The sequence below is a fragment of the Gossypium arboreum genome, chromosome 13 (assembly GCF_025698485.1).
Source record: "Gossypium arboreum isolate Shixiya-1 chromosome 13, ASM2569848v2, whole genome shotgun sequence".
In the NCBI taxonomy this organism is placed as follows: Eukaryota; Viridiplantae; Streptophyta; class Magnoliopsida; order Malvales; family Malvaceae; genus Gossypium; species Gossypium arboreum.
Window position 1 is genome coordinate 121,810,808 of NC_069082.1, and position 12,136 is coordinate 121,822,943.

General features: G+C 31.4%; 1 protein-coding gene across 1 annotated transcript; it reads right to left on the bottom strand.

The window, feature by feature from the left end:
• Positions 1-3,561: 3,561 nt before the first annotated feature.
• Positions 3,562-9,663, bottom strand: LOC108461106 (autophagy-related protein 18h-like). The gene is made up of 9 exons (XM_017760805.2): positions 9,049-9,663; positions 7,327-7,785; positions 6,604-7,047; positions 6,029-6,274; positions 5,142-5,942; positions 4,895-5,067; positions 4,620-4,741; positions 4,006-4,539; positions 3,562-3,781 (listed from the first exon to the last, which is right to left on the bottom strand). Exons 1-9 carry the CDS (start codon positions 9,253-9,255, stop codon positions 3,768-3,770), a joined length of 3,000 nt encoding a protein of 999 aa, XP_017616294.1. The 5' UTR covers positions 9,256-9,663; the 3' UTR covers positions 3,562-3,767.
• Between the last annotated feature and the right edge of the window lie 2,473 nt (positions 9,664-12,136).

Sequence of the window (12,136 nt, forward strand, 5' to 3'; positions counted from 1 at the left end):
ATATCCAACAAATTACCATTATAACATATGAATATAATATAAAAAATTATCATATAATATAAATGTAAAAGTATCATAATTTTAATATTAAGAGAGATTATATTTTATCCCGGATAATTTTTCTGTTAAATATTTAATCTATTTTTATGGTTAAATTTTTTTATTAATTATACTAATTTTTATAGTAAAATGGATAAAATTTTTAATTTACTTTTTAACAATATTATTTAAATCGAACTAAAATGACTAATTAAATCGAGAATCAATATGAACCAATTAAATCTAGAATCGATATTTAAAGTAAAAATGGGACCAAATAAATTGTTATTGCAGGGTGGGAGATTGGATAAAGTTTGAGAGAATGGATTGATGAGGGTGCAAGAAGAGGGTTGATTTATCGCTTTGGAATGAGGACTTTGTCCCTCAAGATTAATTACAGGACATTGAACAAGGTAATGTGAAAACCATGTTACAATGTTCCATGTTTTGCATTAGAGCTATTTTGTGTATTGGTTTTGTCTTTTCCAAAAATAAATAAAAATAAATAAAGGGATGATAAAAGCACTCTTTAAAAGATTAAAAACTATTGCAATAGCTAAAATTGTGTAGCTCCTAAGATTTTATTTATATTAACTCTAAAAAATTATAAGATGTTTTAATTTTTTTACTTATATTTTGTAACTTATGGTAATAAAGATAGTATAAATAGAGAGTATGTATAAATTTATTATAGTTTTAATAAAAAGTTGAATCCTTTCATTTTTTAAAAATTTTGTAATACGTTATTAACCTGTAGATTGAATATATAAAAGATAGAAATCATGTTATCAACAAAGTCTACCCATGAGTTCCGTAATGATAATTAAATGGCAAATCCAACACATTAACATCATCTTACACTAGACTCTCGATTATAAATACCTCCGAGAACGAGGAAGAGATGATTGACTATCCAAGAATACCAAGCTTATACTCTGTTAACTCATCTTCAGCTTTTAACCTTAACACTCTCCTTACCTTCATTCTTTCTAACTTCCATCTCTCCGCCTTGACTGAGTGAACCAGCCTCTGCAACAACCACAACTCTCTTCTCCATATCTTCTCCTTGTTATATCACTGTATCAACAAATTCGTTTTAGTGATAATTTGGTAGATTTTTTTATTAAGGCATTGCCAAACAAAACATTTGAAAGATTGGTAGTCTAGTATACAAGATTTGAATGCATCGACTCAAATATGTAATGTGATGTTGACATTAGGGGCCGGGAGTCTAAAACATGTGTACTCTTTTCCTGATAAAGGTTTTTAATGAGATAACTTGTAAAAGAAAATTGTGCATTCTTTTTTCTGCATTAAGTTTTTATCCCTCAGAATTTCTTCTAATAAGGTTTTAAGGACATTTAAAGAAAAATGTTGTAAATCTATTGATAAAAGGATGTCCTACAACTTCGAAAATCCTCGAGAATTTTTTTTTGTAACCCCTAAAGAATTTTATAGGGTGTCTCTTAATTCTCTTATTCATTATTTTGTAACCCACGATAGTGGAAATTGGTAAATAAAAAGCATGTATAAACTTATTGTATTTCAAGTAAAAATAAATAAATTGTCCTTCTATTTTTATTTACTCTTGATACTTCTCTCTTCTTCTTACTACAATTCTCTCAATTTCATAATATTGGAAACTTCTTCCTTTACTCAGTTGTTCAAAAATATTAATATTTAAAATAAGATTTAAATAAAAATATTATAGTAACAAGATCAAAATTCTTACCGAAACTTGAATCCATGAGTAGGTGTAAAAAAATCAAGTGGGTAAGTTTTAGTACATAAGCATATCCATTCATCTTACCTACTCCCCCATATTCTTTATGTTTCTTCCTACTCTTTCCCCTTAATTGATATATAATTATATGTGATGTCAATATTCGTCCAAACGAATTTTATCAGGTTTTTGCTCTTCATTCCACAGTTGTGGGATGTAATGTTGTTGTCTCATTGGTTAATATATTTCATATGATTTGGATTCCACAAAGTATTTGCTTTTAAAATCTTTTGCTTTTTTGGCTTTTACTCTGTAAAGGTTATCTTTCTTATACCATCTTTAATCATCTTTCTATTAATTATTATTTGTGATGTTGAAATGTTTCATCTTTTATATTTCTATATATATATATACTAGGTAAGGAAGAAAATAATAATGAGAAATAAAGGGGAAGATTATATCAAGCTTTTATAGATGCACACATGATTGCCCTTTTCAAGACCACCCCCAGCTTTCCAAAATTATCCTAATTAAATGAATTTGAAGAAAAATTAGAAAACTTACTTTGTATTATCTGCTTTCCAAAATTATCCTAATTAAATGAATTTAAAGAAAAATTAAATAACTTACTTTGTATTATATTCGAATATTAATTTAATTGGTTCATAAAATCACTTTTAAAAAATGACATTCATCGTTATAATTGTGAACATATTTCTATATGATAAATGATGGAGTAATTAGAAGAATTTGAATTGGGTTAATGCTAGATATAAGGAACCTAGAGTGACAAATTGAATAGTATGTTGGATTGAGACAAATCAAGCACTTAAAAAGGGACCCCCACCTAGGACAACAAAAATGGCTCCAATTTCCATACTCACAAGGTGCCTATGTGTCCCTTATAAAGTTGGCTAAAAGTCCCCAAGTGAAGTGCATGCATATGCAGCATAAGAGACTGTAGATTTTGGTGAGAGATTTCACATTTCACTCAATGGATATGGATGGTATGATGGAAGATTATCTCAGTGACTGGTTATAGTTCAAGGGACCACTCTCTCCCTAGCTCCTTTGATGGGAAGGGCATCTAGGTAGTGGGGGCCAATTTCCATGGCAGATTTCATGTCATAAATGCAAGCACCCAAAACATAATGTAATATAACTAAATGTCTCTCTGTTCATATTTGAATTTTAACAACTTAGTCACAAATTTTAACATACACGAATTCTATCAAATCTTACATAAATGTAAGCTTCATGGCAGGATGCTTTTGGGTATCCAAAGTTCTGTAAATGAACAGAACATGGCAGAAGTTAATGATCAAAGAGCTCTACCGTGTATATATAATCAATGTACTGTTTCATTTTATTTTACTCTGGTATCAACTTTTGGCTTATTCTTGAAACGAGAAATCTTGAGAAGGGCATAAGATCAGCTTTGATGATTTCTTTGTTGCTGAAAGCTGTGTAGCAGATTTTGAAATAGCTTAAGACAATAAATGGTCTCTTATATTGTGGACATTGAAGACTGATCTAAACCTTCACAAGAAGTAAAGAGAATAGACTCAAGATTTAACCTAGTTAATTTATATAATCATTTTCAAAATGTCCAGTTTGTAACATCTCCTATCATGAAAAGACATTTCAAGAAAATCTAGAGGCATCAGATGGCTTATACAAATAGAACTTAAACCTAAAAAGAACACAACTTCTGTAATTCATTTCCCCCCCTTTTTTTTTTTTTTTTTTTTTTTTTGTACTTTGAAGAATGAATAATGTTACACAGCACAGAAAGTAAATGTCCTCACAAATCATTTGGATTTATCAAATATAAAATTTACAAAATGTACATTAGGACGGAAGAAACCAGAGGAATTTGCACTTGGCAGCACAATAAAGCCAGTAGTCATCATATTATATTACCTGAATAAATCAGTTAGTAGCTTTTTAAAATCATCAAATCACACTTCTGATTAGTGTGTGAACCCCCAACAAGGCTGACGTTTTAACCAAAAGAACCTGAAAGTTCACAATACAAATGATCATGAAGGAATCAAGCACTCATTAAGTCAACATATCACAAAATGAAATGATGATTTCGAAAAGGTCTTAGAATCAGTACACGATTCAAAGTTGGTTTGTATGTTTATATGGAAGAAGCAGAATTTTAGAAGCTAGGATTTCCAGACTATGATGCATCATATATAAGTACAAACAATTATATAATGCCTTTAGATACTTACCTTCCTCGGAGAAGGCAAAAACACCCCCGAGCATATCATCATTGTCAACTTCTTCCTCAGATTTTTCTCTATCACAAGGACTGATGCTGTTGTCAACATCAGTAATAACCTTCTTTGGTTCAGAACATGCACTTAAGGGTAATGCTTTGCAGTACTCTTCTTGAAAAAATTGCTCAAAATCCGGAGACTCATTTACTGGACCCTCATCTAGCATGTTCATACTCAAATCAGATCGATTAGAACTTGTGTTTGAAACGTCACTGGTTCCGTCACTGTTTGGAAACTGAACCTCCTTTGCAACAGTTCTTCCACCAGATAAGGAGCCACTTGTTAAGGAAGACATACTATTAGTTGAGTTAGTATCTTCAATGTGACAAACACCCACTTTTGATTGATTGAACGAAACTGAACCAGCATCTTTGTTCAGATTGCTCTGGTTAAGCATAGTTGATGCCAAAACAGAATTTTGTCCTTTTACTCCATCATCATCCTTTCCAGATTGAATGCCAGAAGGATAAGAACTCCTTGTTGATCCTGGTAAAAACACAAAGCATAAATCCAGTTTGATACTTGAGTATATTGGACGACATTTAAAATTCAAAATATTGTTGTACCACTATCTGAGTTTTCAACTGAGCTAGGTGACATCAACTTAGAGTGAGAAATAACAGTGACTTGAGAGAATCTTGCTTTGGCATCTTCAGAAGACACAGGATATTTTTCTCCGCCAAATCCTCTGAAAAAACAAATGGCAACAGTGTGAAGGAAAATTCATAATAACAACCGTTTTGCACCAGGTCAGACCATCCTAAACCTCTCTTCAATATAAAAATAAGGGACGTGAATAATCAAAACCAGCAGGCACAATGTAAAAGGACATGGAAATTACCTGTTCCATTCAGATTGAAGCCTGTGAAAATGCTCAAAAACAGGCAACAAATCCTTCTGTCTAATTTCAACCTCATGAGCAGGCATCTGTTCTAATTCAATTTCTCCACCAGATTGATCAGCAGTGAATTTATGCTCCTCAAACCCCACAGGACTCATTGTATAGAATGATACCTACGAAATACATATCATATGTAAGTGAAATGGGCAATGAGCAAGAGTATCTTATGATCCTATAAAAACTCTACCTTAGAATTCTGCCAGACTGGTATCCTTCCGGAGCTTATCTGCACTTCTGCATTAGAAAGATACAAGTGAGACCGGTCTTGGGCCTTTGACAGGTCATTGTGCCCAGCATCATTATTTTCAGAATCAGAACCATCCACCATCATCTCTAATGCTTCTTTTCTTCCATGAGTCATTCCAGAAAGACATTCTTCTCTTTCTGGCCAATCTGTTCTTCGGCATACATCCCATGCTTGCAATTGCATAGTTTCAACTTTCACCCGTAATTCCTCATCTTGTACCTGAGGAGCAGAGCCTGGTCCAATTCTTGAAGCATTTTCACCAGCCTCTCCCCTAAATGAAGGCAATAGCTTATATTGAACAACATGACCAGAAGGAGTGTAAACTAATAGGTGCTCCAAAATATTAGTTTTCATTTGAGCTTGTTGCACATCATTAGGTAAAGAGTTATGAAAAACAGCAGAAAAAGCACCAGAGGGGAACGAGGCCTTTCCAGCGACAGAAGATGCAGCATTGGTAACTGTATTAAGCCATGAGTTACCATTTTTTATTCTGCTAACAACAGAGAGGGTTACAGTTGGTGGTGGTATAGAAAATGTTTGAGAGTATATCACGAAAGATGGAGTGGACCACCAAGGGAGAGATACAGCTGGTGATAAGATAGGCCCATCTACATGAGAATTCTGAATTTGGAGAACATTCTCACCACCAAATGGGGAAAGAACAAAAATATGGCAAGTACCCCGAGATGAGACAATGGCAATCCACTGACTGAAAGGACTAAAACAAATATCTTGAATCACCTGCAAAATTAAACAAAACAACAGCAAATTATAAATATACGTAAAACACAAGAGTTCCTTTAAAGGTAGAAGGAGCAAAGACATACAGCTGACGTCATCCCGCGATGGAGCTTGTAAAGATGCACATGTGATGAACTCCAATCATAGCTTTGAGAGCCAGATCCATTCTTTGTTGAGGATGGCATGATCCGAAAAATATTTATGTTGTTTCCATGTATAGAGGCTGTAACTAGAAGAGTCCCACTCGGATCAAAACATAGAGCAGAAATTGGACTAGTATGAGCCCTGAACTGTGATATAACAGCCCTGGTAACATAATCTTTAACAACAACCTGCAATGAATCATATAAAGAAAATCCTAAAAAAATACACTCAAGTCTTCATTGTTTATAATTAGCAGGTCAAATTTTCATGCCTCTGATATTCAATACTTCTAAGAACTAATGAGCAATATCATCTCATCTGACACCTCACTGAGAAATTCGACCTCAAGCATGGATCTCACATAATTAAAAAAAGAAAAGAAAATCCAAACATGTAGCAAAAGATAAGATAGACACATTCCACATCAAGGGGGAATTAATGTTCAATGATCATGTACTTATCTCAGGCACTCTAACAAAAGACTGAAATTTGCTTCTAAAATACATCAAAAACTAACCGTCCCAGCAATATCAGTCTCTCCAGCATGCGAAGCAGCCCGACCAACTTTCCAGCCTGAATGTGAAGATACAGGAGAACCAGAACCATCAGGAATAAGATCTTGATAGTATTTTGATAAAGTTCTGTAACCCATGTCACCCAGATTGATTAGCCCTGCAGCTAATTGCTTACTAGATTCCATGGCATATCGAGCCACAAGACTCCCACTGCTGGGTGAAGTTGATGGACTAACACCAGGAGAAGGACTAAGGTTCTGTGGACTCAGCCGACCTGTGTTGGACTGCAATGGATTGTTTGAAGCGTAAGCTAACCATCTGGGACCCACTGCCATGGGTCCGTATCCAATACTAATCCCAACCATTCCTTGGCCACCTGCTTGAGGGACAGGATAGGTGAGGATGCTAAATTTGTTTTCAAGAGTGAGAGCATCGAAGCAGTATATCTGCCAAACAATAAAAGAAATTAGCACGGTTTAAATTGTTTGGCTAAATTAAATAGTAGGTCAAAAATATGAAATAAGGATTGTATCTAAACTATTTGATAAAACACTAGTAATCTGCTTTTTTTCAGTTGTGCATTAAACTAGAGCAAGCATAGAGAGGAAAGAGGAGGATAAAAATTGTTTAATCCGTCGGGACTTGTCTATAACAAATGTTAAAACATTAGCTGTCTAAGACTAAGTTCAAGGAAGAGAAGAAAAAAATCATATGTTAATTCTTACTTGTGTTGCAAGCCCCACAGCAATTATTCGAGGACTGCATCTAACTGTATACACAGTAGACCGAAATCTTAGTACATGGACATAATTATGAGACCTTAGTGAATAGAACCGAACAGCAGTAGGAGAGATAAGAACATTTCCAGTTTGAGGCCCATCAAAACCATCTCTAGTCAATCCATCTCTTCCAGTAAGCATCAAACCTGAGCCCTTTGACTCATCACAGGCAACAACCAAAAGTAAAGGATGCGATGCTCTAAATCCTTCATGACCCTCTGACTTTTCAGGAAGTGGCTGCATTTGTAAAAATGTGACTGGATCATCACGCCTTGAAACAAGTTCGTTGACATTAGAGGCATCTTCAACATCAAGAACTTGAAAGCCATTGGAGTATCCAAGTAAGAGAACTCGTTTAAAAGATGATGGACCAAGCTCTAGTCTGTCAAAGGAAGTCCAGAGCACCTATTTTACAAAGAATTCCAAAAAGATAGCAAACAGTGTATCAACAAGTTATGCAACACAAGAATTCCAAGGCAAATGCACAAAGTTATTCAAGTAATCAAAAGAAGTAAGACCATGGCAAGCTACATTACAGAGTCACAAATAAATTTATATTTGCATATCGCATTTACCCACGCCTTCATAGGATTAGGGCTAAACAATTGCCCTCATCCTTTACAAGGAGTCATTGCCATCAAAATTATAGGCAACTGAAACAACTTGCATACAATACAACAGCATTCAATAGTTGAATTTCCATTTTGACCTTCAAGGAACTAAAATCCCCATATTACTAAAGTTAATCAAACAGAATTGGCCGTAAATAGCAAATCAAGATTTAAGTCTTACAATAAACTACTTCTGGTACTCTCTGAAACACAGTACGGTTCTCATAAAAATAGCTAAACTCATACAGTCACCATTGCAAAATTTATAACCTAACCCATTTTCACAGAGCTGCAACCATAAATGGGTCAAGAAAATGATTAATTATCATCATTATTACTGCAAAATAATGGATCCAAGTGCTGAGCATTTATGATGATTTTGATTTAAATCATAATTTGGGCATTACAGACTTACAAAACTCTAAAATAACAAGGGATAAACATTATTACAGCATCAGTATAATTGATGAATAATCAAGTCTACCAAAAAGCTTAACTTTCCTCAAGTCTCTAAGACATCATTGAATCATTTCTGACCAAAAAATTGTATAATGAACCGTCATTCATTTACATTCATTAAATAAATTATTCACAACTTCATTCATTTTAATAAAATTCATAAAAGGAAAACATCATTTTCTACACAAATAATGCAATGTCCATTCAATGGCCACTAAAAAGCCAATAGTTATATATAGTGATTTTTTTAAGGAAAAAAAAAAGAACAGATTTCTAACGATTTTCAACAATCCAACTTGAATTTTAGCAAATACTCGAAAATAAATTAAGTTCAAAAATAAATTCGCAAAGAAATGAACTATTTAGCTGCGCATTACACTTCGCAAAGCCCTGATTCACTAGAATAAGTAATTTTATTTTAATTTTAAGAAATAAATAAATAAATAACCTAATTTATCCACATCTGATATTTTTCTGAGCAATCAGAAAACAAAATGAACTAAAAAGGAGCTTATTTATCGCAAATAAAACCCTAAATCAACAAAGATTAAATTAATTAAGGTTATAATCAATAATTAGAAGATTTAAAATAGAAAACCTGGTCCTTTTGGAGTTCGTGACTGTCTCCAGAAATAGAAGCGGCAACAGAGGCACTAGCTGACCGGACACCAGAAGAGGCTGTTTTTATGCAGGAAGATATAAATTTCAAAGAAATCGGCAAATAACGATTATTATTATGACTGTTAGTTCTGTTATTGATAATATTTGAGCCTTTGTTGTTTCCGATGTTGCCGTTGCTCTTCATAGTCAGGAAATAATCCAAAATTAATTTCTTTTGCCGGCCACCGGGGCGTTACCGGGAAATTTAAAACGATCGGCAATAGCATAAGAGGTTAATAACAGAACGGCAGTATTTCACAGCTTGACGGTCACCGGAAATGATTTTTTTTCTTCTTCTTTTTTTTTTTTTTTTTTTTTTGCGGTGGTTGGGTTTGACCTTTTTTAACAGAGAGGAAGAATACAGGGGAGAAGAAAAGACGGTTCTTTGCTTTCTATGTTAAATGTTAATTGCGGTGTAAGCAAAGCAAAAAGGATAAATTTCAGATCAGTGGACAATGTTTTCTGAAGTGCTCAATTAGGTTCTTCTCGGTCAAATGGATTTGGTTGATAGGTTACCTGCTAATTTGAGTTGTTTTTGAATTTTGATCATTTTGAAGACCTATCGTAGAATACAATATATTTAAAATTTATGAAAATAATATAGCAAATATATTTTGGGTGCAAAAAGAATATTTTAAATTTTCAACTTTCTTTTTTATGTTGGGTGCAAAAATTTGTCTATGAATATTACTTTAATTTTAATTATAAATGAATTTAATTAGATTTTTACCCACAAAAAATTGATATAATTACATACATTGAATAATTACTCAATCTCTTTTATTTGATCTAAATTAATCTAGTAATTAATTATAATAAGTTAATGAAATTTGAATCAATTCCTTATGTCTCACTATCAAAATTAAATATTAGTCCTTTTATCTATTTATTTATTTAGATTTCCACCGACTTGATCATGAACTTGTTGAGAAAAGATAGTTACATGTTTATTTTCTCTTGATTATAATTTTATCTAAAATAATCGTTTAATGTTATCATTTTCTACTAAAAAAATATCGATGAATATAATAATTATATAAATATTAAAAACTATTTTAATTTTGAAAAAATATAAAAACATTTTAATTTTATATTAGTATAAGTGAATCTCTTAAATTATAATATGAAATTAATATAATTTAAAAATTGATGTTGATTGATTAATTTAAAATATAAATTAAACTTTTATAGGGAGGAAAATAAAATAAAAATAAATTAATGTTGAATGTACAAAGTCAAGCCCCACTTTGCTGACATCAACATAATGAGCAAATGGAAAATAAGAAAACTATAAGGATGAGAGTGAAAAAATGAGAAAAGTATTGGGGCAAGGGAGAAAATAAAGAAAAGTAGAGGGGGAGATCTGTTACGTTACGACAAGGAACGAGAATATCTTAAAGTAGATGCCGATTGCCGAACCACAAACCTCCGGGATAGATTTTCTCTGTTGTCAACCGTAAAGTAACCATTTTCCTTTTTTTTTTTTAAATATATATATATATATATATAATTAAGTAAATTGATAATTTGGAAATATAATAAATAATAGTAATGATTTTCGGAAAAATATATGTCTTATTTGGTTTGTAGTTTTGATTTTATTTAGACTTTATAAATTAAAAGTTACAATATTTGAACGTAAATGAATTTATTTTTAATCAAATTGTTATTTTTTAATATAAAAATAGAAATTTTAATTATTATAATAAACACATTTTCTTTTCATTTAATTGCAAAAGTTAAACAAGAAACCTATCTCTTTCGGTTCGGTTAATATTCAAATTAAATTACTTAAAATGTAAAAGTCTTTAATCGTTAATTGAATTGAATTTTTTTCAAATAGATTAACCAAATCAAAATATTTTGGTTAATTCGATCGATTAACTGAATTAACCGAAATTTATATGTTTTTATTTTTTGGTTAAAATAAGTATAAAATATATAAAAATACAATACTAATATCTATTTTCTTTTATTTAACAATTTAAAAACTTTAAATGGAGATGATAACAACAAATGTGATATTAGAAACACTACATAAGTCTTAAAAACAACAAATATTTCAGTTAATTATTCGATTTCAAACTGAATTAACCGATAATTGAAATTCTAAAAATCACTAACGATTTCGACCGGATTAAATTTAACCACCGACTTAAATTTATTTAGATTATTTATTTGAGTTGTATTCTCCTGCCTCTGTGAGTATTATATATTGTATTTGATATAATTTATATTATATAATTTTGATAGATTTATGAATTTGCATCATAGTCAAAGCGAAGGAAAAGTTTAATACGCGATTTTCTTTTATATTTTTGTATATATTTCAAGGATATTTATAATAAATAAAAATAATAAAGCATAAATACAAAAAGCATGAACTCAAGTCAATGCCTTGATGCTTTTCTTGCCTTAATACGCAACAGTACTGATAATGTATGTAGGGTTAGATATAGCTAGAATTTATATGGGTAAGACTACGGTTGGGTTAATGTAAAAATTTTAGGTTTGGGTATGGTTTGATTTGAAAATTAGGTTTAAAATTTTGTTTAAATTCAGCTCAAATAAAAAAAAAAATACTAAACTCGAGTCCAACCTGTTTGTATTAACTTTTGTGTAATTGAAAAAATGATATTTCAAATATAATAAAAACATTAAAATAAAAATTTCTTGACAAATTGAAAATCCATTAAAAGAAATTATTCATACTTAAATAATATTAAGATAGTTGTAACTTAACAGCAAATGTTTCTAAAATAATAACAAAATTAATAATAAAGCAAGAGTCATGCAATATCTAAATAATAATAACAACAAAATAGTAGCAATATAATAGCAACATTGTACAGAAGCAAAATAACACTGAAAAAAATGCAAATCTGGGTTGAGTGTAAGCAAAAAAATCTTATCTGAGGCCCGATTTGTTTAGAAAATAGACCTTATTTTTGCGTCTAAGCTCATTTTCTAAGCAAGTCTTTAGGCCTGGACGGGTGATCCCATCCATTAACTAATCTAAATATAAC